Source organism: Portunus trituberculatus, chromosome 33 (genome assembly GCF_017591435.1).
Source record: "Portunus trituberculatus isolate SZX2019 chromosome 33, ASM1759143v1, whole genome shotgun sequence".
In the NCBI taxonomy this organism is placed as follows: Eukaryota; Metazoa; Arthropoda; class Malacostraca; order Decapoda; family Portunidae; genus Portunus; species Portunus trituberculatus.
The window spans coordinates 14,915,681-14,940,330 of NC_059287.1; the positions used below are offsets into that span (position 1 = coordinate 14,915,681).

The 24,650-nt window shown below is 39.6% G+C and overlaps 2 protein-coding genes across 2 annotated transcripts in view; one reads left to right on the forward strand and one right to left on the reverse strand.

The window, feature by feature from the left end:
* The first annotated feature begins 1,616 nt into the window (after window positions 1-1,616).
* On the forward strand, window positions 1,617-14,141 carry LOC123512336 (nucleolar complex protein 2 homolog). Its single transcript, XM_045268673.1, has 15 exons — window positions 1,617-1,758; window positions 5,908-6,043; window positions 6,197-6,266; window positions 6,720-6,961; window positions 7,376-7,485; window positions 7,922-8,040; window positions 8,367-8,521; window positions 8,739-8,966; window positions 9,151-9,339; window positions 9,685-9,804; window positions 10,063-10,194; window positions 10,514-10,729; window positions 11,104-11,259; window positions 12,064-12,299; window positions 13,908-14,141. The coding sequence occupies exons 2-15, from the start codon at window positions 5,921-5,923 to the stop codon at window positions 14,116-14,118; spliced, it is 2,307 nt and encodes a 768-aa protein (XP_045124608.1). The 5' UTR covers window positions 1,617-1,758; window positions 5,908-5,920; the 3' UTR covers window positions 14,119-14,141.
* Window positions 14,142-22,289: 8,148 nt separating this feature from the next.
* LOC123512334 overlaps window positions 22,290-24,650 on the reverse strand; it is an 87,014-nt gene continuing 84,653 nt past the window's right edge. The window contains 1 exon segment of the mRNA XM_045268672.1: window positions 22,290-23,658. Coding sequence (XP_045124607.1) covers window positions 23,232-23,658 — 427 coding nt within the window. The 3' untranslated portion in view covers window positions 22,290-23,231.

Below are 24,650 nucleotides of genomic sequence, written 5' to 3' on the forward strand. Positions count from 1 at the left end.
ACTAATATATATTTGGAACATTACTGGTGTCAACACTGATCCATGTGGTAACCACCGCCCTGGATGTTGTCTCCCCGCGATGGGTTTCAATCGCTAACTGCATTGGCTACCTCTAAAGTGACGATTTCACATTGACCTAAGTTGCCGAGACTACAGTATAAACTTTGATCACAAGTCTCATTCACAAATTATATGTAGGCCTATTTACCTTACTTTCCTTAACTGTATCATATGTTTGTACTTCCCGATTTGTGAATAAAAGTATCAAGTCAAATGAAATCTCCCCAACCATCCCCACCCTCCCACCTCCCTATCCTTACACCCCTCTCCCTCCCTGCATCCCTCTCACTCACCCACCACTGCCACTACCGCGTCCATTTCACTATACCAGCCACGAATTCTGCCAACACGCTGACCGCTCCACTTCCACCACCTGCTCCACCTACTCAATGTATGGGTGATTCTATAGAGTGGAAGGCAGGGCCGTGATGGGACGGGAATGGGGCGGATAATTTATTAGAAAGTTATATATTAATAATTAATGTACTGAAGGGGTGACGTGTGGGTGAGTGGATGGTGAAGTGTAATTGATTAATGGTGCGACAGTGTCATTAGTGATGGGACGGTGACGGGATATTGATGGGATGGACAGGCTGTACTAGGAAGGTGTATCGTGCATAGAAGTTGTCAGATGTATGCAATTAGTTGGTGAAGGGTAGTTAATTACTAATTAGGCGTATGGTAGTTACAATGCGTCGAGTGATTAGGTGTTGCTAGTGGGCGGCGCCATGTGACCCCTGGCAGTGGCGGCGCCTCGTGCACCTCAGTCACTCGCTCAGTACTGTGATAGTGGAATACCACATTGCAAGGTGACCGTCATGGCGTCTTATCAGTGCTATTGCCCTGCCTTGCCAGAACAATCGTTGAATTGCAGTGGGCCTATTCACGCAACCTAGTAAGTGATAAACGGGTCACTCAGTTTCCCCTGCAGCGGCTACAACTTTTCGTCTGCGTGAAATTACACAGTATACTCATATAGTTACAATTATTACATGCACTGCCCTACCTGATATCTTGTTACGTAGTTAGTGGGTTCAGGTACAGCCTGGTACAGTACAGTGTTCGAAGTAGTATTCATCCAGTTATATGAGGTGTACTGCTGGAAGATATTACATTGAACTGTCTTTTATATAGTGAATGACGAGAAGAGATGGATATAGTCTTTGTAACAGTTAAACGTCGTCAGCTGTCACTTCTAGTCTACACCCTTACATCCCCTATCCCTATTAGAGCTTTTAGGTGTATTTTACGTAGCTTAAAGCGTAATAAAGGCGTTTTCATATATTTTCAGTTGGGGGCTGGTGACGTTTTTGGTGTATGGAGGGTAGGGGCAGCAGCGGACCAGTAACGTGCTGGCTTCACTATATATATATATATATATATATATATATATATATATATATATATATATATATATATATATATATATATATATATATATATATCATGCCGCCTTTTGTTACTGAACCTCCTTGGAATAGAAAAAGATTATTCGTGTTAAATGTTATGCCGATGAAAAAGAAGAACGTCAGTGGCAGCCTGCTGGGAGCCTGGGGCCTTGGGGTGGTTGACAGGGGAGGGAGCCAGGGAGGACAACACGTGCGAGCCTGTGTAGCGGCGCATCAAGGAAGACAACCACCGCCACCACTACAGGCCAGCACGAGGCTACGGGCAGCACACCAGTGGGCCCAGGGCAAGGTGAGGTGACGTGGTGTGTTGTGTGTGGAGGTGTAGGTGTTAACAGACTGATTGGTGTGTTAGTAGTGGTGGTGAGTGTGGTGGTTTGAGCTTGAGTTGGGAGTCACCCAGCACTTGCTGTCGGTGTAACCTTTGGATCGGCGTTCTCCCATACACACCTGGAAATGGAAGAACGGGGCAGGAAGTTTGAAGCATTAAAGCTTTCCCTCCCTCATCATTCATCACATTCACACCTGTTCCCCATCCCTGTCCCTGAGGGGTCCCTGCCTTTCAATCATTCTCATACGTTCCCTCCAGGCACTCTCTAAGAAATCTTTCACACCCTCAATCATCCGACCATTTACCTGTCTCTCAACACACAGCCCCAGCAGGTACTCCATCCATTCCCTAGCATTCCTCTCTCTCATCTCACTACATGCTTCTACTCCTATTTCTTCTATCACTACACCTAACATCCTGTCTCTTGCACACCCATACCCCTCACACTCCAGCATCAAGTGTTCTACGGTCTCATCCACACCCCTCTCACATACCTCACACACCTTGCTTCCTCCATTCTTCCACCTATACACCCTGCTGTTCACCTCCAGGGACTTGGTCCTGGCTCTGAACAGCAGTTCCCCCTGCAGCTCCCATCATAAAAACTTTCACACCTAGGCCGGTCCTTTCTCCGATACCATTCTAGCGTTGTCTTCTCACTCATCCCCCTCCTCCACTCTGCTTTTCCTTTCTCTTCCACACGCCTATTGATTTCTCTCTTACTCGCATCTACACTTCCATGTCCTATGGCTCTTCTAACAAGCATTCCTATTTCACCCACCCAAATTTCTATATTAAACGACTCCTGTGCCCACTGTCCATACACGTTCCATTCGTACACCTTTTTTGCCCATTTACTCCCATCCATCCTCTGCAGTCTAACCCTATACCTCAACACTGCCTTAGCTAACCTTTCTCTAAATGTACTCCATCCCATATCTCCTCTGATCGCCTCCACTGCCACATACCTGTTGGCACCTAACGCTATCCTGCCTGTCATGTTCTGCAGAACCTCTAGCCTATTCAGGTCTTTCCTAGTCCACACTGTTGTTTCTAAACCATACATGATGCTGGGGATAGCTACTCCCTTCCATAGTCCTCTACCTCATACTTATTTGCCCTGCACCGTGCTACACTACCTAGCCTCCCCACCCATTGGTTAGTCCGTGCTATTCTTTCCTGCTTGGTCCTTTCACACCCTCTTTCATCCACCCAAATACCCAGATACTTGTACTCCTTTGTTCTTCCTATTTCCTCCCCACCCAGCATCCATGTCCTGTTCCTGTCTAATGCATCCCCATTTACTACTAATACTTTACTCTTCTCCCTGCTGAATCTAACGTCAAAATCCCTTCCATACTCACTCACAGCGTTCAGCATTTCCTGCAGCTCTGCATGGTGCTCACTAAGGACCACCACATCATCTGCATACAGGAGAATGCTCAGCACATCATTCCCCACTTTCACTCCTAATCCTGTTCGCCTCACTCTCGCTGCCATCTCCTCCACATATAGGCCAAATAGTAAAGGGGAAAGAACACAGCCTTGTCTCACTCCTCTCTCATTACTCACCCATCCAGTCACCAGATCCCCCATACTAAACACCGCTCTTGTATTCTCATACATACTCCTAATGATTCTCACTATCTTCTCACTCACCCCAACTTTTTCTAATACCTTGCACAGCATTCTCCTATCTACTCTATCATAAGCCTTCTCTATGTCTAGAAAAGCTAAATACTTCTTCCTACCGTCCTTTCTCGCTCTCCCTATCACTTCATTTACTACATACATGTTATCCTCACCTCTTCTATCCTTCCTAAACCCATTCTGTTCCTCACCCATTACCCTATTTCTTTCTATCACTTCACTCAGTCTTTCATTCAACACACCACAGAATATCTTACACACTGAATCACACACTGCTATTGGTCTATAGTTCCTAATTTCCTTCCTACTTTTACTACCTCCTTTATGAATAAGTGTCACTCTACTTTCATTCCAGGTTGCAGGCACTCTTTCATCCCTCCAGATCCTTCCAAACAACTCATGCAGCCCCTCAATCACTCCTCGACCACCCTCTCTGTAAAATTCATTCAGAATCCCATCGATACCCGGAGCCTTACCTCTTTAGTTTCTTCACATACCTCTCAATCTCCTCCATACTGATCTCTTCATTCATTCCTTCCTCTATTTTCCTATCTAGGGTGATGTTTCCTAAGTTCCTAGCTGGTTCATTTACTCCTCCAATAGTTTTCCAGTACTCTTCTATCTCTCCAATCATTTCCTCCCTTTCCCTAATTCTCTTTCCATTCACTACTACCTCTTCGGTGCTCTCTTGGTGCTGGCGGGCTGTTTAGGAGTGACGGGGCAAGGTGCGCTGTTTTTTTTTTTTTTTTTTTTTTTTTCCCAGCAGAACTTATAAACACTGAGTTATGATATCGTTTATTTTGGAATTTAGTATGTTTGGCTTGTGTCACTTTTGGTTACCTGCGTATTTTAAAATCAAACCTAACCTAACAAGCCGCCTTGGCCACGGCCGACAGGGCTGAGTTGCCAATTCTGCATTCTCCTGGCATTATTTCTACGTGCAAGGTCACAAAATGTTACTGCTGCCAGTATCTTAACCTAACTAAACTGGTTAATGAGCCTCAAGAAACCCTCTAAATTTGTAAAAATCGCTGATGGCGTTGTTATAGGATAGTGGCACTTTTATTGGCTTTCTTTTGACTCCTTTGCCAGTTTAGTTAGGTTAAGCTTGGTTAGGTTTAATTAAGTTATTATGCCAGCAGCCTGATGTAACACTGCAAGTTGATAGAAAAATATAGACATCTAGCTGAGGCAGCCAGGGACCACAGGTCAACTTTAGTGCTGCTTAATCAGTGTCTGGCACTGTCCTAATAAAGCCATTCCTCCAACTTTCCATGTTTTCTGGCTCTCCCTTCACAGCAATTTCACTCAGCTGACATAGCATGGGAATGGAAATATAACTAAACTAATGTTAACTTTAACTTAACCACGCTATTGGGCAGAATAGTTTTGAGGAAGACATAGCAGCATTGTATGTTTCCTGAACTAGGTTAGGTTTGAGTTAGGGTTTGGTTAGTTTTGGTTATCATAGTTTCATTCCCACTTCATTTCAGCTGAGTGAAAGAGCTCTGAAGTGGGAGCTGGGAAACTAGGAGAGTGGAGGGACAACTTTATTTGGACAGTGCCCAGTGTCTTTCCCTCAGGACTCTCCATAAACATTCAGGATTCTCACCTACCAATCAGAAATAATTAAAAAAGATATCTGCATGATACAATTTTACAGTGGAGACTCAATACTCGAACTGAATTAATTCCAAATGGTTGTTTGAGTATTAAAAAGTTTGGCTATTGATACCTATTAATCAGGTAATTCGTTCTAATCGTAGCAAAACCTCAATTTTATAAAAATTTCAATGTATTTTTTTTTATAATTTTGATTTGTAGATACTGTAATTGAAGGATTGTAGAAGAGGGGAGGAGGGAGATAGAGGATGAATAACTATCTATGAAAATGTCTAACTTGTCTCTTGGTGTGATTCCTGTGAATACACTTGTAGCGGGCTGTAGCTCACTAACACTTACACTCTCACCAGATTCCTTATTTTCACCATTTATATGCCTCTTTGGTGTCATTGTAAGTTTCTAAAAGAATGTTTTTCTCAAGACTGCGGTTGGACTAGGGATGCGCACTGGCATCCAGTATATTGTATTAACGGTATTACCGGTAATATGGTAACAGAATGCGACAGTGACAGTTGCGAGAAGGGAGAGGACAGAGCTTTGTATACGACCAAATGTGCAGCTGTTTGATTGCCAGATATTTTCACCACTAATAAATAAGTCTTTGGTTTTAATGTAAATTTATAAATGAAAAACTACAGACAGAATGTACAAGAATGTATTCTGACGACCGTGGCAGTACAATTGGTGGAGGGTGGACATTTGTCTCTCGGGTATTTTTTCGAGTATTAAATCGAACATTTGCGTTTGAGTTTTGAAGAGTTCGACTATTTGGACATTTGAGTATTGAGTCTCCACTCTACTAAGTATATTGCTCATTACTTTCTGTGTCACTTCTAGATCACACAGCATTATGAAGCCTAAAAGCAAAGGTGGTGTGAAGGCAGCAGGGATGAAGAGGAAGAGAGAGAAGATGACAGCCAAGACCAGCATGGACGACATGTTCTCCATGATTAATGATGGCGAGGAGGATTCTGTAAGTCACCCCAAATGACTGCAAAATTTAAATGAAGTGTAGATTGTGTGGTTATAAGTATTACAAGATATTATATTCTTGAGGTATTTAGTATATTATGTTTGGGACTAGTTTTGTGTATTATATTTTTAAATGCATCATCATGAATTTCAGGATGAGGAAAACCCACAAACAACTACGAAAAGAAAGCAAAGCAAGGTGAAAAAGAAAAAGATGGATGAAGGTACCTATTGTGGTTGTTTGTCTCTGTAAAGCACAGTTTAAAACACTGAAATGCTTTTGGCATTAGACCAATTACTTTGCCAATGAGTGGTGACTTAATAACCTGTGATTGTGATTATCTCAGCCAGATAATTGTTCAGTTCATCTTTCTAATAACCAGTCCAGTTGTAATTGTATTTTTTGTATTTTTTTTCCTTTTTTCTCTTTTTAAAAGCTTCAGAATTCCATACTTGCCTTTGTATTTCCATCTTCCTATGACCTGAACCCATTTAAGAGGAAAGTTGCTAGACATTTATCCCATTCTTTTTGTTTAACTCTCTCAGAGCTGCTCGGAGACTGGCATCTAAGTAGGCCTTTTTGTTTAATAACTTTTGCTGCTGTACATATAGAATTTTCCCGTCCATTATAAAAGCTGGTCATAACACAGGACTACAAAACCACCACATGTTGACAGATAATGACGACCTGGACTTTGAAGAGGATGAAGACTTGGCTGGGGTCGGCAAGATGAGTCGCAAACAATACCTGGAGAAACTGAAGAAGAACGATCCTGAATTTTATGCCACAATGATGGAGTCGACCGATGTGATGGACTTGAACAGTTCAGGAGAAGAGGACAGTGAGGAGGAGGAAGAGGAAAAGGAAGAGGACAAAGAAAGAGGTGGAGCAATATTTCAGCCACCTTCTAAGCTGGAGGTTTGTTCTTTAACTCTTTTGGCAATGAAAAAATTCACATATTCTCTTTTTCTGTATGAGCACTTTGAGGAGTTAGGTGTATGTGTGAGGCTTTTAGACAAACCGGGCAAAATACAGTGTTCAGATTCTTGAGTATGGGTTGTCAGATTATTTCTGAGTTAAGAAATTGTCTATATAATTTTGGTAGGAAAAAGGAAAATCTATATTTAATGATGATGGCAATGAGTGAATACTACAGACTCAGTCCAGATTTAGTATTTTATGTATTATTTGTGTGTGAGTATATAGGAAGAAAATCCTCATTAAACCCTTCCATTTAATTTTTTGAGAGCTTACAAACCCAATACATGGTTGATATTTGTGTAATTGAAATAGCTTTACCTTTACGGATATATTTTTCCTTTGCTTTCTCAGGTTGGCAGTGACGAGAGTGATGTAGAGGATGAGGAGCTTCAGAAGAGAGGCTCCAACATTGTCACAGCTTCAATGATCAACAAATGGGAGCAGGAATTACAAGGCCCCAAGTAAGTAACAGTCTTTCTTTAGTAACGACATACAACAAGATAGGATTTAATTAATATTTTTTTATCAAAGCTTGATTGCTTTTATAATTGTATTTTACCTCTTGTCATATTTTATTATGTTAACAGATTCATCAGTCACACTCTTAGCTCTGTTGGGCGCTGCTAACAAATTCATGCTCTTTATACATCATCAGCCTTCTTGACTATGTTTACCATTAGTCTTTAGTCTTATTTTGTCTCTTTCCTGCCTTCCTTGATTCTCTAACATGTAAAAAGAATAACTCCTAAGGTCATTATTCATAGAGTGGAGTGGAGAAATGAAGATACATGATTTACAAATAAAAGTCGTGATCAATAAATGTGTCTTAAGGTTTTGGAGACAAACATTATTTTCAATAATTTTAAAGTCAATTTTTTAAATTTATTTGTGTTTTAGGCCTCTCAATGCCTTCTTGGATGTGTCTCAGGCCTTTTTGGCAGCCATTGAGAGTCTGGGAAGCAAGGACAATGAGGAAGGAGAAGCCACCAGCAAATACAAAGTGGAAGGTCCCCAAAGTAAGTCATGCCACACTGCTGGTGCATAACTGGTGGATGAATAAGATGCTGTCATATGTTTAGTGTGTAATAAGTGGAGGTATTTGTAATTAGTGTTGGTGTTAGTTGTTTTTATGATCTGTGTATTGTGCTGTGCCTGAGTTTCTGTGGTATTGTACTGTGGTCCGTAAGATTAATACTTTCCCCTAGAGCAACAGGGGTAAGAGTGAGGTGTGTTTGTGTGTGTGTGTGTGTGTGCTTTGTTTGGGCTGCTCCCTGTATAGTGCTGTAGTTCATTATCTATTGTTTTTTATCAGGGTTTTTAATTTTGTCTTGTTCTTTCCCAGTTTTCAATTCTATAATCCGGTTGTGCCTGCGGAGTGTGCCGTCAGCTTTGGCCGGCATTCTCAAGCTAAAGACACCCAAGGATGATCCCACCAAGAGCAGAAGATGGACCAAGATGAGGAACTTCTTTAAGCCGTATCTCCGGAATCTTGTCACAGTAAGAATTTCAGGGGTATTTTTTGGAGCTATGCTTGCTGATTGTGAACTACTCGGTGATTGAGGTGGGATTTCTGACTTATTAATGTGTACATGTGTCGTTTTGATTTGGAAAGAAGAAATCAAAAATTTGTAGGGAAATTGCTTGAGTTATAGATAGTTTTAGTAATTAAATGCTGTTAATTTTATGGAGGTGAATTACTAATTGTCAGTATTAGTTGACAGAGTGCATGGCAGAAGCCAGTGTGGCAGAGGTGGTCCTGAACCGAGGGGTGCTGCCTCTCCTGGGGTACTACGCCAAGCACCCGGCTGTGTGCAAGATGCTGCTCAAGAGACTTATCACGCTGTGGGCCACTAGTGAGAAGAGGGTCAGGGTGGTGGCATTTGTTGCCATCTTCAGATTAGCACAGAACCTTCCCCCAAAGCCCCTGGAGTGGGTGCTAAAGGTAACTGACAGGAGCGATGGCTTTCTTGTGACACTGCTACTGTGAGGTTACTGTGTGTGCCTTGTATCATTATTCCATTTGAACCATTAGTGAAATATTCAATGATTTCTTGTATAAAAAGATTCAGTGAAATACAATACTTAAATTACAGTTGAATGTTTCCTAAAACTTGCTTTAATTTCAGCGGTTATATTTGACCTACGTTCAAAATTCGAGATTCACGTCACCATCTACCTGGGGCCTGATTGACTTCATGAGGCTGTCCTTGGTGGAGCTGTATGCCCTGGACCAAGTGCTGGCGTACAAACATGCCTTTGTGTATATCCGTCAGATGGCTTTTCACCTCAGGAATGCCATCATGGTCAAGAAGAAGGTAAGATTGTTTGATGGCCACTTAAAAGATGTTTTTTTCAGTAACATCATTGCTAAGAGACTCCTTGTCAGCTTTATACTGTGTGAGATGAGCCCCTATCTTTCCATCTTGTCTTGTCTCTTCCTTTCCTTCTTTTTTTGTACTCGATCTCCAGTGTTCATGTCTCATTACTTTGTCCATTGTTCCTCATAACATCCTCTACCATCCAAACCTGGTCTCTTGTCTTCTTTGATGCCTCCTATCCCTTCACTGTTCCTAGGATCCTTGCATCAACATTATGTAGACTGTGCATGAGATGATCAAGACAGTGTTAGAAGTGTTATTGATGGTGTTGCTTTCAAACAGGAGCGGATTCAGCTGGTGTACAATTGGCAGTATATTCACTGTATCCACTTGTGGGCTGAACTCCTGTCCAAGACTCACCCTAGTCCAGCCCTGCAGCCTGTCATTTACCCACTCACTCAGGTAAGGAACTAAAAACTGTGCAATCTTATCTCATGATGCAGCATTTTGTGTGTGCTTCATGCTGTCTTCATTACAAACTTGAGATTGAATTGTGTTTTGTTAATACCATTGTCTGCCAAGGTATTAAGAGTGGTGTGAATGTGAAAGTTGTGTGCCTGTTCTTGGCTACATATCATTGTGGGGGAAGACAGCATCAGTAATGTATGTATTTTTTCCCTGGAAGGTTGCACAGTTGATGACAGTCTCATTTGTCCTCAGATTGCCATTGGAACAATGAAGCTCCAGCCCACTCCTTCCTTCTACCCGCTGGTGTTCCATGTGTGTGACATTCTGACAGAACTTTCCCGACACACCAGCACCTTCATACCAGTCCTGCCCTTCCTGTTGGAGGTATGTGTGCTGATATATTTGCCTTTATTATTTTGGATCAGTACTTAAGTCAATAATTAAGGACAATTTTTCTTAACTACTTGTGTTACTGGTATGTCTTGCTTGACTCAAGTTTTTATCCATTCCCTTTTATCATTTTCAAATCCCACACCTAAATAAAGATGGGGTGGAAATACTAGAAATGGATAGAGTACAGGAAGCAAGAATCATGTGTAAAGAAGTATAAACAGTAATATATCTCCTGTGGCTATTCTTATAAGGAGTGAGACGATCAAATAAAGATGTATAGGTATTGATTAACAAACTTTTTCAATTACAGATTCTCAACAAAGCTCCCCTCGGTAAGAAGCACAAGAAGGCGTCCATCAGACCCTTTGACTGGCTGTGCATGTTGCGTCTCTCCCGCTCTGAGATGTCCGAGTCTGGCTTCAAGGACGGCGTGGTGGACCAAGTGTACAACGGCATCATCAACTACCTCAGTGTTGAGGCCGCCTCCATTGGCTTCCCTGAGCTGGTGGTTCCACTTGTTTTGCAGGTCAGGGCTACAAATTTTTATTCTATCTAGTTAAATTATGTGTAACTGCTTTTTTACTTATAATTTTTGGTATAACTTATTTTACATGTTTGTTAGTCCTCAGACCAATGATGTGTACGAAATGGCATTTATTTTAAGGCTCTTAAATTAGATTTTCACTGGTGTCAGGCAGAATAGTTAACGTAGACATTGAGCAGTGTTCCTGTGGTATGGATTTGAGGCTTAGAATGAGGGATTTCTTGTTAGTGGATAAATTACTGAATGCTTTGTCTTGGCCATTTCTCTTCAATGAGCAAGTCAGTTATATTGATAGATTAGATTCTTCTTATCCTTACCCATTTTATAGTAATTAATATACATTGTTTTCCTTTCAGCTGAAGGCATTCATGAAAAAGTGCAAGGTTCCCAACTACAATAAGAAAATGAAACACTTGTTGGAAAAAATAAAAGAAAATCAAGAGTTTATTGAATCCAAGAGAAAAGATGTCACCTTTGCCATTGGAGACACAAAGTCTTTGAAAGACTGGGAGGTGAGTATTCTTCCTTCAACTTGTCTCTTCCCACCATACCTACACTGTGTAGTATTCATCACAGGCTTTGGATTATTAATTTTCCATCTAGTAGTGACATGTTCACAAACATGGGAAAGTAGTGAAGATGGGTAGACAAAAATTTCAGGTTGACCCAGGAATACTTTCTGAGGAAGACTTGTAGGTGAAGTATTCCTGGGTTGACCTGAGGTTGACTACTCAACTGTCCATACAACTGTGTAAACATGGAAAAACTCATTTGCAGAATTCTTGTTTGCTGATTGATCCATGGTTTACTTTTCATTCCTTCTAAAATCCTTTATTTGTTTGCAAGGTATGAGATTGTCCTGTACTTTATCAGTTTGCTATATAATAAAAAACACTTGCCATGTTTTTTTAGTTGGGAAAGTTACACGTCAAATAGTCTTTGGTATTGAGCGTGCTGTGAGTAGTGGGTGAAGTCTCTCTCTGATTAGGTTAAAGAAGTAAATCTTGTATCAGGGAAAGAGATGTTACTGGTCAGTCACAGCTGGAGACTTAAGGTATTACTTGTATTTGTAATCTTGTACCAAGTGGAGAGTGGCTCCTGTAATGTCACTGAAGAGTCCATGGCTTGGTCAGCTGGTGCCTTTCCACACTACAAAATTACTGTGCAAAATTTTGTGCAATACTTTGTCACAGACAAAGTATTGGACAAAAGGAGATATAGGGAAAAGAAGTAATCTTGTAGTGTGGTGAGGACATTTGGGCTAAACAGGAGACAGGCTATGGAAAAATCTGTATTGAATTGTACATTCCACACAGATTGCAGTGAAGCAGGGTGGAACACCGATGTCATCATTCCATGCCAGCTGGCGCAAGCTGAGGGAGAAGGAGCACATGAGGCGTATCTCCAACAGAGTCCAGATGGACGACTACAACCTGCCGGTGGTCAAGAAGCGAGAACTCCTGGAGAAACAGAAGGCTAAGGATAAGGACGAGTTTAAGGAACTGTTTGCTGATGACGATGATGAGGACGAGGATGACGACGATGAAATAAGGTTGGTTGTTGCATGCTTCTCAGAATTACTTAGGTTGTTGCATGCTTCTCAGAATTACTTAGATTTTCTAAGTCAGTGGTTCTCAACCTGGGGCCATGGCAAACTGTTACAAATTATATATTTCTTATTAACTTTTTAAATAAAAAGTTGCATATGACTGTCCTTGCAGAATAATAAATATTAATTGATTGATTAATAAAAGTTGTTACAAGATGTTACATATAACTACTTGAATATTATAAAATGTGTAAAATTGTAATTGTGCAATGTTGGGATAGGACTTGGGAGACAATTGAAGGAAGCCACTGAATTTGTTAAGGATTCATGGAGTAATGGAAACAAAAGTGTTGAGAATCACTGTTTAAAGTCAAAAATACTCTATACACATAAACTGTTTTGTTTTACTTTGTGATGAATCAACATAAGGTTTGGGTTTTGTTCCCTCGGGTTGGCCTCTGCCACACTGCTCCCTTCTCCTGGTTTGCTACATACTGAAGTGGTGTTGTGTGGCATCAAGTGATCATTATTGTGTGTAACATAGTCAAAACCTAATAGAAACCGTTAGCAAATTACAAATTTCATTTTTGTCATCAAATTAGAAAATGTACAGACATACCTCCCAAATTCAGTGGTTAAGTGCCACTTTTATGCACTCTAGTTATCACTTAATGCCATGTAGCTCCACTGGAGTACATGGCAAGCTGGCGAGGAGGGAGTGTTGGGGGTGGTGGAGGCCCACACATGAGGAGGAAAACCCACTATGCAAAACTTTAATGTTAATTTCTCACAAAATAAAACGAGGCACAGTGCACGCATGTAGAGTATTTTCAACCTAGAATTAACAGAAGTTACGGGACATCCTGTTAAAATATTTTAAAAAGTGACAAGAACTTTAAATACACCAATCAGGTGTTCTGCCAGGATAGGGGGAGATGTGGTGTGTGGCTTTCTATAGGAGTCAACCCACCTCGGAGCAACTGTACTTCTAAAGAGTTCTGCTTTTCGTACATACAGGATGTCCCATGAGTTAAGGTACATACTTTCTAGTAATTCTAAGTAAAAAGTCCTCTATACACACATATGCTGTTTTTTGCGAGAAATTAAAGTAGAAGTTTTGTGTAGGGGATTTTGCTCACTGTTGGTGAGCCTCCAAAACCCTCATCCCACTTCCCCAGCTCATTATGTACTTGAATATTGCCTTGTGGCATTTTGTGTAATGTACGCAGTCAGAGGTTTATGGGAAACGGTTAGCAAATAACTTAATCCTGTACATTTTCTTCACTGACAAAAAATATGAATAGTCATTTGCTAATAACTGTTTCTCATAAGGTTCTGACTGTGTACATTACACAAAACAATGATATCTTAATGTCATGAGGCAATATTTGAATACATAGCACACTAGGGAGGTGGGAGGGAGTGTGGCGGAGGCCCACCAAGAGGGAGCAGAACCCACTACACAAACTTCCTTAATTTCTTGCAAAATACAGCATATGTGTATAGAGGATTTTCAACTTGAAATAGTTCAAGTCCCAAAGTATGTGCTTTAACTCAAGGGACATCCTGTATTTGGGAGGGAGACATTTAATTAAACCTTTTCATTCTCAGGTTCATGTCCAAAAGTGAAAGGAAGAAATACAAAGATCAGAAAGAAGAAGAGGAGGATGAGGAGGATGATGATGAGGTAGAGGAAGGAGATGAGGAAGATGGAGATGAAGATGTGGTTGATGATGAAATGATGGCTGCCTTTGATTCTGATGATAACATTGATGATGATGCTGAAGATATTGTGAAGGAAGCAGATTTATCAACTTTATAAATAAAATAAATATGGGTGCATGAGACTTGTTTAATTTGTACATGCATTAGTAGTGAGAATGACATTCACACTGTGGGGATTGCAACATGGGAGTGAGTGGGACCAATGATATACTAGTGTGGAGCAACCTTTGGGTCATGTTTACATCAAGCAAGTCAATTTAATTTAATTTAATTCAATTCATAGGGAGTCACTTTAGACTATAGCACTGTTCCCAGTGGCTGAGTGGAATTGTCAGAATCATCAGGTAGTAGTGTGTAGGCTACCTCCAATGACTATGGACAAACAGAAATAAGTGTTGCTGTAGGTGAGGTGGTGTAGTCGTTGAAGTCAAATGCAAGTATGAGTGCATGAATTCAGTACTAGGAGACGTGAATTGTTGTGTGTTCATTTTAAAGAAAAAATCTGTTGCTTACCAAATAAAGGAATAATTGCCCGAAACTACCAATTCAGGTCTAATACCCTATTCAATTAATACACTCGTACTCTTGCTTGACGCTTATGACTACGCTGCCTCAGCCACAGCAACACTGATATTTCATTCTATGTCCATAATCATCTGAGGCCATTTGCACACTACTGTCTATTGATGCCTGTTGTTTCTTACAATTTGACTCAACCAGCAAGAATACTGCTAACTCGAAATGACCCAGCCAGTGAGAATGATGCTAACTCGAAATGACATGTCAAATAATTCCTTGAGAATAAAATGAATCAACTTACATGGGTGTAAACACAGCCCCACAGGACCAAGAATCACACAGGCTCACTTGAATGACAAAGTACAAGCAACACCTGGGAGGTAGTGATTATTGCCTGAAAATACAACTTTGTAGGGCTAAAGAAAAGAGAAATTTTGTGGATGGTCAAACATTAGTTTGTCTATGTGAATATGTAGTACATTACCAAAAACAATTATAAAGAAAATGAGCCAACTTCACGGGATACTACAAATGAAAGCTTCTGGAAATCTTACATCTTATGCATGAATTATACACCAATCTAATGTTAAGCACTGAAGGAAACCATGATCAAATATTACACGGCATAGATGGAAGCAGACTACACAATACAGAATGAACAATTTCCACTGTCAAATGAAATATGCCAAGTTATGCACAATATATTTAGGGAATTGGTAATGGCTAGTAAAAACTGGAGTGTTACTATAGAAATATAAGTATTTTTGTTGACAAATTGAATGACCAACAGTGCACCTGCTCTTGCCCTGTTGAAACAAAGATCCACTAGATCTGTGCTAGTGTTCTTGCTTGCTGGGCATCCTCTGTTCACCTCATGTTCTGTGACAAACAAGTAAACACGTACGTACCTCCTTTATAAGATGTTTTCTTGTCTGACTTGACATAACCACTGGTCTGCAATTCTTATAAAATAAAAAATAATGTAACTTAATTCCTCAAACTAAATGGTCTGACTATAGATGACAAAATGACACTTCTTTTATGTTTAAGAAATATTTAATTGAACATTTCTGAGACAGACAAGTAAAAAAAATATTGAGAAATAAACAGTTAGCATATTTCTTCTAATGACTTCCTTTGTCTATTAACAATATTAAGCTGCTTCAAGTGTGGTTGGCAGAGGTTCGGGCTGACTGGTGTGATTGTTAAGTTGAAAAAAATGACATTACGCAGTGTAATCTTGTAATTTTCAAACAGCACAACAAATTTTTAACCTCGGAACATATTATTTTGATGCTAGAAATGGACTTGATATGAGAGAGGAAAGCTACAGTAAAATAAGTGTTTATCATTAAAACATACCTCTATTATTGCAGTTGTATGACCTGTTGTCCATCACATTAAAAACAATATATACCTATATAAGAAAAAATCACAAGTAGACTTTAAACCTTGAATCCACATAATCTATCTTTATAGACCAAAAAAAGATAGACCTAAAAAATCCCGAAAAACACTACACATTCTTGACAATACATATTTCAGATTCTGCATCTTGATCAAAGTGATCACTAAAATAGTCTGTCAAGCTTACAGAAATCCAGCCTTTGTGATGGCAACACAAGAAAACACACATATGGACTGCCTTTCCTCTCCTTGCGAGGTAAAAAAAAAAAAAAAAAAAAAATCACCACTTTATACATATGGCAACGAGGAACAGAATGCTATTTTGACATTGAACTTGCATAGTAGTTTTCATGGAATAAAACAACTCATGAGAGACTGTGAGGAACAAATGAAACTCAGTATTTATTATGCTGGTCATGGCTGAGTGGTGGAAGTAGAGGAGCGAGTGGTTTGCTACACTGGAACCTAGAAAGAATGGAGAAGAGAGAACTAACTTTTGTTAGCTTGCAATCATCTTATCCTTACAAGCTTCAATAAATCAAGTTCATTAGGGCAAAAAAGCTTCAATGAAAAGTTAAATTATCTGATTCAGCTCTCCAGCACTGACATCAAACAAACACGAACATTACTGCACTGAACTAAACAAAACAGCAAGTTAGCTCGTCTCTTTTCTACCTATAATTTTCCTATTCCATAATGAGCCAACACTTTCCTCTACTTCCATCTTAGTTCTTCATGCAACAAGGCACAAACTAAAAGAAAAGTATTGCTTCTTCCTAGTGCCTCATAGTCCCTCTTATCTTAGACCAATCCCACATTTCACAGTCGCTGGCATGTGGGTGTTACAGGAAGACATCCTTTGCATTGGCTTGACAGAATGGAAAGCTTCATCATAGGTAAATAGGACAGAGGATTGAGATGCAGGACTTTCTATGGATAGAAGGAGGTGGATTGGAAGTTTTATCATGGATTTTTCAATGGGTTTGGTGATCAATATAAAGCCACTTTTTGTATTACTGAAAACTTGCTTGAATGTGTTGTTTGTATCCTAAAGAGCGACTGTGAAATCCTCTCAATGAATCTGCCATGCCCTGTTTGCAGCACACACACTGTACCTTTATGCTAGTTTGGCTTTAGTTAATCTTGGAGGTAAAGACACACAGTACAACGGAACTTCTTTGCCGCTAAACATAGTAAGCATTAAATGTCAGCAAAGTTATGTATAGAGCAATGACATCTGTTGAAGCAAATAAAAATATATTAAATTTACGTAGACAAACATCAGAGTATAACAATAATTTACATATAAAATCAACAGAGAAATAATATGTATATACATTATGCATTTGTCCAGCAAGCTTATGATGACAGAACTAAGAAATGAAGGAGGAGTGTGTTGGCCATCTGAAGCCACGCCCAACACGCTCCTCATGTCACCCCTCGTCAAGATTATTATGTGGCCCATTGGACTGGCGATGAAATGCTTGAGAAGAGTTCCATCTAGTACAAGCTATTAAGGCCTCCTATATTCACGTGTAACGCATGGAAGCATATGGCACGTATTATGCAATGTTTTCTTGGTGAGCTGTGTCACTATTATGCTGACAGTGCTAGCTGCTTGAAGAGCATTCTTGCTGATCCATGTGAACTGCCAATAGCAGATTTTGCAAATTTACACATATGCACACACATGCAGGACCAATAATAAAATTAAAAACCTTTCCATGTCTTGCCAATTAACAAAAAGAAAATAACTGCATTTATGCACATTCCAAATTTTTTTGCCACATGTTCTAGGTTACACCATATAGTAATTATGTTGGTTTTTCCCCCTGACAGGACACACAGAGCATTATAAAAGCACTATCATATCTGAGACAGCAGTGAGTCTCTGAAAATGTCCAGGTAACTTGCCTCGGCTGCCCCTCTTGAGGGTAAGTCACCCTGATACCCGCTGTAAATACCACAACTTTTGGGGCAGTGAGTGAAGCTGAGTGACAATAACATGCCAATGTTTACTTCAAGGGAATAGTGGTTAGCTACAATTATACCTTTCCCTGCCACACCCAAGTTACCTGTAACAATTCACAGGACACAGTGCTGATGAAGAGGCTCGTGTGATAGTACTTTATGGATGTGCTGGGGAAAGGTACAGTACTGGGGCAAGACAATGATAAAAGTGTTGCATACATTGCTTGATACATGAACATTTACTTACAGCCTACATCAATGTTTGCATGTCTCTGCAGGACCATCTGCTAATTGGTTGAGTGAGTATGGGCGAGATCTAAAATGTAATGACTTCCAGAAAATATGGTGAATGTTGCTTCTGTAAGGCAAACAACCAATTAACAGTATAATGGTAAAGTAAGTACAGAATCTGTGATGAGGTTTCAACCCTATAAAGACTGAAGTTTTACTACTACTATGGTATGTGCTACACATACACACAAACAAATAAACACACACACACACACACACACAAACTTGCATTTCTTACAACCCTGTATCACTCGTCAGCAGTGGCAGCAGCGGCAGCAGCAGCAACAATCACAAGCGCTGACCAAGTCTTCACACCACAAGCTCTGCGTTATAATATCTCTAAATCTCTTATGTAAAGTACTGGAAGGCTCCTTTCACATTTGCCTTAAGCATCTATCATTCCATAAAATAAAATATTACATCATAAATATTATTGCATTCCACTGAATTTTTATATCTAATGTGTAAACTATTCATTCACAGCTCTTAGGAAACATGTGTAGTTAAGAAGACTCTCCATTAATGCTAGTATGGATGCAAGATATTATTACCTTCACCTGACCTACAAGCTTAGCTAGAGCAATTTTCATGACAAAGTTAACTTCAAAGAGAGTTAAACACACCCTTACAACACGCTAGCCATTTCTTAACATTCCAGGATTGCTAATGTTATACACAAGAATCTGCTCTTAAGTTCATCCCTATAAAAAATTAATTGTTTTCCTCATGGCAGTTCAAAGATATTTCAGCAGCTTAGAAATTTTGTCACTGTTCTCGCCCCTCTCCCCTTGAAGCGACCCGGCTGCCTCCCACCCTCACTCTCAGGTCTGTATTTTCAAGCATTACAAGCTCTCCTGCCACATCCTGTAATGTGAGTTACACTGCCTATACCAAAATTATACCAAAAAATGGAAAACACATGGCTGGATTTGTGACACTATTAATAACTTCTGAAAATGCTGCACGAGACACATGCAACATTGATACTCTAAATACTCACTGTAAATACAGCAATGTATAAGTCACAGATAACTTGCCGAGACTCTTCACTGTGTGAGAGTGTGGGGGAGCAGAAAATGTGTCTCTAAGAGGACACTGTGGAAATGTAATGGATCCAATGCTGCGTGACACCTGCTGGGGATTTGTGGTCCTACAGTGGACAGGCCTCAAGGCTGGATTTAATTTTGTCACTTGTTAAAGGTGCATCTAGTGACTGCCACAACAATGTACTAGTTCTTTGGAGATATCAAAAGCTACCAATTATGCACCACTCAAAATGCTATGGGTGGTTTTGCTTTTGCTGAATTTTGTTGTCAACATACCCATTTTCTAAATTTTAGGGAAAATGTGATTCTTTTGTGTAAATTATATTGTCTACATGATATACTAATGCTTCAAAGGTCCAGCAATGTACCATTACAAGTGTAACAATAATGTGTCCTGAACTTGACTCAATGTATTACTGGCTGGTGATTCACTAAAGATGACCACAAGGTTTTAAAGATAAACCTTAGAATTAATATGCAAATGGCTTGCATAGAAGCTAATGGAATCCCTGATCCATAATGTATTGTTTTGGATATTAAGGTGAAATGTTTTTGTCATGTGTTGCAGCTTGCAAGCTTCATCTCATGTGCACCACACACACACACACACACACACACACACACACACACACACACACACACACACACACACACATATATTACAAGTTTGTTATTGACCATGTTCCATTATTTTGAATATTGCTCAAGCTTAGATCAAGGAAAGATATTCCGGAATAACCTATCTTGCTAACACCGGCTTGTGCACATGTGAGAGCAGTATGTTGCAATATTTTCCTATACCAATGCTTAAAACTTTTAAGAGACATGAATGGATTAGAGAGAGAGAGAGAGAGAGAGAGAGAGAGAGAGAGAGAGAGAGAGAGAGAGAGAGAGAGAGAGAGAGAGAGAGAGAGAGAGAGACAGAGAGAGAGAGACAGAGAGAGAGAGGGAGGAGAGTAATCTTGGAGACATTAGATGATCACTAAATTTCACTGTTATTTACTGCTGAGCTGTGGACATCATCTTGCTGTGCTGACTTTTAAAAATGACAATACATGATGATTTTGATGACGATGATGATAATGACAGAATTTCATGAACAAGTACTGGAAGTGAGAGCCAGGGAAGGATGTTTTCACTTACGTGCAACATGAATGCACATCCTAATCATCGCATTACAGTTGTACACAGCCAAACCACACCTCAGAGTAAACATACACATGGACATTGGTGCAGAGAGAGCAGCAGAACACTCATCCTGCACCAATCAGTCACACACACAGCCACAAGACTTTAAAACACAACAAAACGTAAACCTAACCCGACGGCACGGCTGAGAAATCTACTCGGATGGGGAGTTATTGTCCTCATGCGGTCTTGGTCTTCTTCAGCCATGCCCGCCGCTCCTCCTTGGGGTCCCGCACATACTCCCTGGAGGGGTTGACACTACTGTTAGTGGTGCAGAGATAAATGCTTGGGGTGGTACACTATCTTTTTATTAGGAAGGGATAAAAATTGAGTATGTTTTCAGGAGGAGGAAGAGGAGTTTTAACTGCATGCTAATTGTAATTTACTTTGCACATAAGTAACATAAACTCCTTCAAAACTATATATTATTTTCTTTAATTTGTACAAGCTAGACTTAAAGAGCTTTCTTAATGAGAATAAACTCTAAATATGAGTTTAAACAGGATTGCTTAAGGTCAGTAATGGACTGTGAATCAAGAAAGATAAGTATGTGACATTACCTAAACAAAGCATCTTAAAACTAACCAATGCATTATTAATCAAAGACAAGTCAAGGAATTTGGTTGTGAGTAATTAGTTACCTCAAAGGTCCTCAGAGTGTGGCATTCAGTGGGGGAGAAATATCATCATGAAATGACTTATAACTTAAGGACCTAATGTTCCAGCGGCTTCACTCAACACTCACTCAGGCAGCTATCCTAATGGTTACTCAGGCATGGGAACTAGGAAACTCTGCAGTGACTTTATGTATAGCTTTCACTTAGATATCCAGGCAGCTTAACACTACATAATGGCCTCTATCATTACCATATGGAGGGAAATGTAGTCAGTCTGTGACGGTACAGCAATGTTGGCAAGGAGTAACTAAAGAGATAAGGCAATATACTGCTTTGATTCACTGTTAAGGCACCATAGCTTCATATCACACAAGCAATTATTTTGAGCACTAATGTGAGGCAACAAATGGATTCAGTCTTTTGGAAGTATGTTTAGCATATCCACTTGAGCATTCTAATAATAGGAGTAGCCAAATGTCTCATCCATTCATCTGGAAAGTAAACCCTTGCTATCCCATCGTGTTTGAAGGAATGATGAATGCAATAATAGTGCAAGTCTTATTACCAAACCAATGTCTTAAATACAATTTGTAAAAAAAATGTGCAGATTTTGAAAGAAATATAAATTGATAATGGCTGCAATCTTTGGAATGGTTGTGATTTAAGGGAAAGGAAACAAATACTAAATCATAAAAAAGTCGAACGTTCACACAAAAGCACAAAATATTTCTTAAACAAATGAGCATCAATGTGTGTCAGAATAATCTTAGTTATCTAATGTTAGGTTTCCAATTCCTTCACTCATATGCATTCTTCTCATAAAGACAAAGAACCATCTAACCAAGGACTTCCATGCAGCCACATTTAATTATCTATGTAATGAAAGTGACACCACATGGATGGGAGCACTAGGTGATACATGGGCACACAGTCAGGTATAGCAAGGGTTTCCTGTGCTGGGGAATCTTTTGGCTTTCTTTTACTATATAAATTAAACCATTTCCAAACAGAAGTAACTTGTCACCTCCAAAACTAAAGTCATTGCATGAAACTGTCAACTTTATTTTCAGTGGTGGTATAGGAATTCCCTGCCTATACTCACACACGAATTACTCGCAAGTTAAAATACATAATTCAGGAGATGAACAAGTTTCTTCTGCATAAAAAAAAAAAAAAAAAAAAAAAAAAAAAAGGAAAAGATATCAAACAGTAGTAAGTAAACTGCCTTGGTTTTGCTGAATGTATAATTGCACTTGACACAGATGCAGTATTATCAAATATAGCCTTGTTTATCCCTAGTAATCCATCAGCATTACAGATATTAGTCCTTAATCACAGAAGCCTTTAAGCTCTCTCACAAGAACACTTAACCTGTCACTCACAGCATTCCCATGTTCTATGCCTGAGTCAAAACATATCAACACAATGCAACGTAAAATTCCCGGTATGATTTTTGCACATTCTTATACACAAACCTACTTTGGTGAGGTGTGTTACTATTCTATTATCACACAGCAAACTTGCATAATAGTAATACATGCTATTTTCTTGTACTATTAATGAGTGACTTACTACATTATTCTTCACTGATTAGTCACCTCCCAAAATATCAACTTTTTATTTTTTTGTCATTCTCCACACATCCTGAACATCTTACTCTCTACTACAGCTCTATCATAGCTCACTTACTGCACCTACTTTAAGCTTCACTCAAATGTTATGTCTGAATATAAAAGTGCTGCAAAACATATATAAATTATATAAAACATTAATTTCAGCTACACAACATGAAGACCTTGTGGCCTGAGAAACATTTATAAAGTGAACAATAATATATATTTTATTCCTTTTTGCTACTTTACAGCTTAGCCATGAAAGTGGGATGAGGAAATGAAGGAAGGGCAGACCTAGGAGCCAAAAAAGGAGAAAGGAGTGGCAGTGTGAGAGTAAAAGGAGACAGTAAGCGGTAAAGCTGATCATATTTTCAAGATATTCTCAGTCTGAGGATAAAGAGGGAGGAGATGAAAGGATTTCTGTGGTTATTCATGGCCAAGAGAAATTTAAACTAATAGAAAAGAAAAGCTATAATTCATAGGTAACAACAACAAAAGTATATTGGTTAACTTCATGGCTAACAAAACTTTTCTAGTTTAATATAAAAGTTTTTAGCCTCATCTCTGCTGCATTGCATCATTCTCACAACTCTCCACTTTAAGAACAGGCAGGAGGATATCCATCACTGCAGGGGAGGCAGGGGGATGTGACGGTGATGGAGGGGGGAGTAGTGCAGAGTCCAGCCTTTCACTGTGAATAGTGATTATGGGCCTGACTCTCTCCTGACCAAAGGAAACTGAACGTTGCACCTTGGCCATATAACTGGTCTGGTTATTACTGGTGTTACTGCCACCTTCTTCTGGTTTGGGGTCCAGAGAAGGGGCTCCATTTTTTGGGTTAAGAGAAGGATCACATTTAGGAGCATCAGTGACTGAGTTTTCAACAATAGTGGGAAGGGATTTGTAAGAAGAGCCTGTAAGGGTCTGGGAACACCTAAGACGCTTCCCGGCAAAGACATCCCTGCTCTCGTCTCCAACAGTCACGCTGCATGCAGTTAGAAAGACAAGAAACCAAAACACACGTTAGTTGTCGTACTGCTGAGGTGACGTGCTACAGACTAGTCAAGCTACAACACACACACACACACACACTCACTCCTCAAGTCACTAAACAGTAAACAGTGTGCCTGCAACCCCTCACTGCCTGGGTGTGTCTGTACATGTCCCAGTTTATGGAAAAAAGTTAGAGTGCCTAGTGTTATTTCTAAAGGTAAAATTCAATAAAAGACACTGTATCTACACATTTCTAAGTCACAAATATAATGATTCAATGTATTCACATTGACAAATGCATGCACACTACATGCCAAGAAGAAAAATATGTGTGCAAGTCATCAACATGTAACTGGCCCATGATTCTGCCCAGTGTATAACAAAACAGTCTGGAATCTGCTTCCCTGTGTGACTTATAATACATCATAAAGTTTGTGTAATTAAAATACTTTCTCATTCATCTATAAACATAGCCTCTAGAATTCAAGCTGGAATTTTCTTGGATTTAAACCAAGTGTGGTATCTCACATTCTACAAGTTATTCTACTCTAATCTAAATCATATCCTTGGTTTATGACTGTGCCAGATGGCCTTGCCTGGCTCTTCTCAAACCATTGCCTGGACTGAGTTCAAGCTAAGTGATCTGACAGCATTAATCATGCAAGTACTGAAATTGATCTTATCCAATGTTTACATCTACACAAAATTCATCAAGGAATAGTATATCATACAGATAATAAAAGATGAAAAGACAAAATTCTATCTAATTTCACGACAAACAAAAGACAATACAAAAAATATCAGAAGAATATGATGCAGAGGACTTTTAATGACTTTCAAGAGGTGCTGGAGTCTCATGCTTGTTGGTGCAACACAACAGTTACTTACTTGTGGTGCAGCTTTCTACCAGTGCACACCACATCCCCATGGCACCACTGTGTTGCCAGCAGTGCATATCAGATAGTGATCAAGTGAGCCCACTAC

What these genes read in the sequence shown, in the direction of transcription:
- LOC123512336 (XM_045268673.1), top strand. Translation starts at nt 5,921, where the DNA reads ATGAAGCCTAAAAGCAAAGGTGGTGTGAAGGCAGCAGGGATGAAGAGG. An exon ending in ATGATGGCGAGGAGGATTCT is followed by an intron (nt 6,044 to 6,196) that starts GTAAGTCACCCC and finishes CATGAATTTCAG; the next exon opens with GATGAGGAAAACCCACAAAC. An exon ending in AGTCTTTGAAAGACTGGGAG is followed by an intron (nt 11,260 to 12,063) that starts GTGAGTATTCTT and finishes CATTCCACACAG; the next exon opens with ATTGCAGTGAAGCAGGGTGG.